This window comes from Pyxicephalus adspersus, chromosome 1 (assembly GCF_032062135.1).
Source record: "Pyxicephalus adspersus chromosome 1, UCB_Pads_2.0, whole genome shotgun sequence".
NCBI lineage: Eukaryota > Metazoa > Chordata > Amphibia > Anura > Pyxicephalidae > Pyxicephalus > Pyxicephalus adspersus.
Window position 1 is genome coordinate 125,933,606 of NC_092858.1, and position 5,362 is coordinate 125,938,967.

Genomic DNA, 5,362 nt, shown 5'->3' on the forward strand with positions numbered 1-5,362 from the left:
CCCAGACCTACCATTAAATAAATGTGGCTTAGTTGCTGCAGTAAAATCCCTTAACTTAGAAGTACTAAATATATCCCATCACATCACTTCTGGGGTCATCTTATGTGACCCATAAGTAGGCTACATTTGACTGGCTTTCTGATTTACATTTTGATAAATATGTGATTTTCCCCAATATTATATGAATCCATGGGTCATAAACATTTGAAATGTCATTACTTAATTTGGTTTGACTGTTTTGAATGTAAATGGTCCATGTTATAAACTGGAGTATCCATGCTCTTATCCATTGCTGTGTGCACTTACCTTGCTGATGTCTTCCTTTTCTAATGATCCATGATATACACATTACTGCAGCGTGAAGGTTGAACATCTATGCTCCAATTTAGTGCTGTGATCATTTATCTGATTTACACGGAAGTCTTGTCACATCTGTTAATTTAATATTCCATAGTTATATGTGAAAAATATTAACTGTAACACTAATCTGCCTGTCTATTGATTGACTTATCAACTCAGAATTAATTAGTCTTGATCATTTTTCTGGAAGGCATTGGAGAAGGCTCGGGAATTTATTAGGTTTGTAAATCCTATCTTACAAAAGGCATCCTTTCTAGATGACAAAACGGAAATGAAAAATGCACAGAGACAGTAAAGCAGGTCTCAAAAGAAAAAGAGATAAGATGGTGCTACAGTTCCTTTCATTAGCAGATGTGCAGTTTTGTTCTCTGAAATGAAACTTCACAATACCACAATAGATTGATTTCTGCAAAAACTAGCCATGGATAAAAGGAATAAGATAAATGTTCATACTAATCAGCGATGTCAGTGTGGTGCAATGGTTACTTCCTGAACTGCTTTTCTATGTCCCATAAACCCACATTGAAATTAGGTAATGTTATCTCTTTGTGATTAGTGGTTGATTTATTACAAAGATTTGTATGCATTATGCTAGTATTGTTTCATATTTTATTACAGTAAAGTGTAAACAGTTTTAAAGTGTAACATAAAGTCCCCTTTTCAAATATTTATTAACCTGCCCCTTATCCACAAAGATGGCAAAAGCTTTGCCAGGAAAGCCAACAGGTAACCAATCCCTACTTAGAATAAAAAAGGCATTGTTCCTCAAAGATACTGTTGGAAAATAATACAGAGATCACACCTATCATATACTGCAGATGTGCATGCTGGGTGAAGGAGTTCCAATGGAAGTAATGGAGAACTCCCAATGCTGAATTAAACTGAAGAGCTCCATTGATCAGGGATCTAATCAACGTTTACATTGGCAAAATCAAAACAATGTTTAACAGAATAACTGAGAGATCACAGCTTCTTTTTTTATTGTCCAGTTACAGGGTAGGGTAGAGAGAAGACCTGTATTTGTTACACAATTGAGAAAAAAATAATGAATTCCTTAGGCAGGTATACCAACCCTCAATATACATGTTTCATTTGTATGACTAGCGTTTGGGCTTTAGCTTTAAATGCTCCAGTGCCAGGAGAGGGCAAAGCAACAGTCAGCCTGGAAAAAATCAACCTGGCTCATTGGTTCTCCCCCTGAAATGGATTCTATAGATATATCTGAGTAGAATGGAGAATTTGTCCAGGCATACACTGTTCCCTGACCCAGTCACATAAGCTTGATAATGAAAACACATTATCCGTAGGCACAGTTAGCTAAATTCACTGCATCAAGGATCAGCAGAATGGTTCAAGGGACAACACACATTAGTGTCTTCAGTCATGTGGGAAACCAAAGTTTAAAATGGTTAATAAGGTTACCTAAAATACTAAAAGCTAAAAATAATTCAAAGCCAGGTTCATATATTTAGATATAAGGCAGATATATGTGGCAGTTTTGCATAATGTGGTTGCATTACACGTCATTTAACAATGTAGGTTCATCGTGAAGACAACAAAATTTTAATTTTAATATACAAATGTGCACATTTCACCTAGTTAGCATTTCTGGAGTGCTTATTGCAGGCACTGACAATAAACAGTCATGCCCGAATGCCCAGTCTGTTTCTGAATGCAAACACAGCTGCTGCTATGTTTGTCTAAATAGATGCCAGCGGAGTACAAAAAGTGGATGGTCATACATAGTCCAAGGCATTATGTATAATAGGGTAATTGGGCACAGGTGCTCCAGCATGCCCCATCAGGGAGCTATGAGCCTGTGGGAATGTAAAACCACTTATAGCCTTTAATATTAACGCCTAAACCAGTGAAGCAGACCGTAGTTCAAACACATTTAGCATACAGATGCATGCAGCAATCATGCACATTTAGCATGCAGCTATTCTGTACTAATCAGGAATTCAGTTTTCAAACATCCACAATGGTACAGAAGAGTCTATTGCTTCTCAGAAAGAGGAGGAGATAAAGATCTCATACACATCAGCACTGTTTATTCCTAGCTTGTAGATGTTTGTCAAAAGTGCTATTTAACAAAAACTTTATAATAATTTTGCAACCATCAAATAACTTTCTTGATACTTAAAAGCCTCAGTACTTAAAAGTACTGAATTGCGTCAACGCGTTGTGCTGTGCCAAATAATTTAAACGACAAACAAACTGCACCTAGTAGAATGCGGCACAATATCTTTGTTCATTTAAAACTATTGAGCTGCTTTATTGAAGCACACAATAGGCACGCATGCAAAGCTGACAATCAGCAAACATTGTTTGCATGCAAATCTTCCAGGTGCATGTTTTTAAATGATAGTGATTATTTCACAATCAGATAAAATTTGGTGAAAGTTACATTTCCTGCTTATATAGATCCTATAGTATGTGTAGGGTCTAGGGCCCTTTTCTAAAGTAAAACATGAATTTTGAGGAAGAGATAGATAGTATGGCACAAAGCAGGCCACATAGTTAACTATATTGGAGGTATGGAGAGATAGGTATAACATTTGAATTGGGCACAAGGGCATCTGCCCCTTAATAAGGGCTTCTTTACTAAAAGCACAATTATCCTTTAAAGCACCCTTTAACTCCTATAGTATTACAGACCAAACTTTCTCAGGAGATCAGCAATGGCACCCCTGGTTCATCAATCTTCTTTATAGCTGAACACCAGGCAGACATAAATGGTACACATTTTTGAATGCAGAAAGGGTAAGTACCCAAATTAAACTTGGCATCAGCCTTTTGCAGCTCTGCACAGCAGATATTCAGAGATAATAAAAGAGAAGCAATAAAAGTAGTGATGAACTTATCAGAGTGTAAAAATAAATAATTTATTAATGGTCACCAGAAAAAATAGAGGGGTCCTATTTAAACCTTTCACTGTGAGCGAGCAGCTTTAAGCAATATATGGTTTCTGGGGCTCTCAGGGTGAAGATTATTTTCAGCATGATTGCCTCAGAAGCATCCTGCAGTCAGCTCTTGCTGAAAGTTGACACATCCAGGTTTTTATACTCCCACACATAAGAACAGGGAACAACAAACGCTTCTGCTTTTACCAGAAAAGCCTGCTGCATGGTTTGCACATGTGTAATTAGTAAGAACGTACAGATCCTTATTTAGAACATCAGACTTGCAGAACAGGGAATATATAGAAACTAGATTTTATAAGAAAAAATGTTATCAGAAGAGAGGTCCTGTTTTGCCACCCCTTGATAGGTACATATGAAAATAGACAAAAAAACAAAACAAAACTAAGTTCCTCTGTGTAAATGTATTGAATAAATGTTATCTCAACCTGAATACAAGGATTTTAAATATCCTCTGAAATCATTTGGTTAATGCATCTGTTAGGATAATATTCATAAAAGCTTTTTGTTTATAGTTCAGGAGCACCTTGGCTTCCATTGCACACATATTGTGAAGCTACATTTGTCTAGTTTGCTATGCAGAACATAGGATACTGATTAGACCTTCAAGCTGTTTAATTTTTCATAAAGATTTATATGATTGTAGTTGACTCTCATAACCAAAAACCTTAAAAAGTTTAATTTTTTAAAAATTGTTGACTTTGGGTTTTCCACAAAAGCAAGCTCAAGGTGAACACATGGTGGCGGTATTATTTTATGTATTAGAAGTGATGACTACGTTTTATACTCCTATACCGCTTTGTGTTTTTATTACATACACATGTAAAGTTCAAAGCAATAAACAGAATATGCTAAAATTAAATTCTGCATATTATTTACCAGCACTTTATTGTTAAAATGAACAGTTTAACAGACAGTGGTTATTTGCTTATTCTGGAGTAATATAGTGTACAAAAACAGAACCTGGGTACTTTAGATGACATGTTTTGAACAAGATCTCTCAATGTTCGTTGTGTTCGCTCTGCTAAGTTCGCTTCCACTCTTGCAGCAAAAGTATTTCTTCCAGATGTACAAAAACGTAGATCTGAACTTTTCAATACGGAAGGCATAGACAATGGGATTCATAGCGGAGTTCCCATGGGTCAAAAATATAGCAATATAAGTTATGATCATAGGTGTATTGCAAGTCTTGCAGAACAGAGTGATGCAGTTTAATGTGTGTAGTGGTAGCCAACTTAGAGCAAATAATAATAGGATCAGAGCTAATGACTTGGCAATTTTCAGTTCCTTGCCATAGTATTTTTGTGGGTCCTTTGAACCGGAAGACACTTTCTTGTTGAGCTGTCTTTGTATTAGATTAAATACTTCCAAATAAATAATTAACATTAGGATGAGGGGAGGAAGTACCCAGACAAAGAAATTGAAGTAGACCATATATTCCATACTGATCACAGTTTCAAATTCACATGTTATAATTATTTCACCATAGGTGGAGTTCTGTTCTTTTCTCAGGTTCTCAATATTGTTCCATCCAAACATAGGAACCAAGCCAACAATGAAGGATAGGACCCAGCATCCTGTGATAGCAATCACTGCTCTTCGGGCCGTTACAAAACTTTTGTAGCTGAAAAAGAAAAAAAAAGTTACCAAACCGTTATCTAAATGAGCCATTTATACCAATGTCATTTGAGCAATATTAAGCAAGATAGGTGTGTAGGTATGAGAATTCATCTGCAAATAAATAGAATTGTACACAACATTTACCAATAACATAAAAATACTAAATGCCTGAATGTACTGAAAAGTAGAAAAAAAGTTGGTCAGCAATGAAAACATATTTGTTTTTTTAACATAGTTTTCCTATGCAAACTTGTAAAGGACACTTGTACAGAGAACTCTAGTACAGAGCTGTCATGCGAATCCAGTGACATTAAGACTTTGAGCCATCAAGCAATAGTATGCATATCAGGAATTTAAATGTAATTGTTTTTTTAATCTGTATGCTTTGTCCAAGGCAGTGAATCAGAAACAAATAAAACCAGAGACAGTCAGGTAGGGAGTATTCTTGTGCAGATTTAGGA

At 35.8% G+C, this 5,362-nt stretch overlaps 1 protein-coding gene across 1 annotated transcript in view; it reads right to left on the reverse strand.

Annotated features, from left to right (window-relative positions):
- Positions 1-4,143: 4,143 nt before the first annotated feature.
- ADORA1 (adenosine A1 receptor) overlaps positions 4,144-5,362 on the reverse strand; it is a 60,368-nt gene continuing 59,149 nt past the window's right edge. The window contains exon 3 of the mRNA XM_072426557.1: positions 4,144-4,905. Within this exon, the coding sequence (XP_072282658.1) occupies positions 4,254-4,905 (652 nt within the window). The 3' untranslated portion in view covers positions 4,144-4,253. The remainder of the gene's footprint in view (positions 4,906-5,362) is intronic.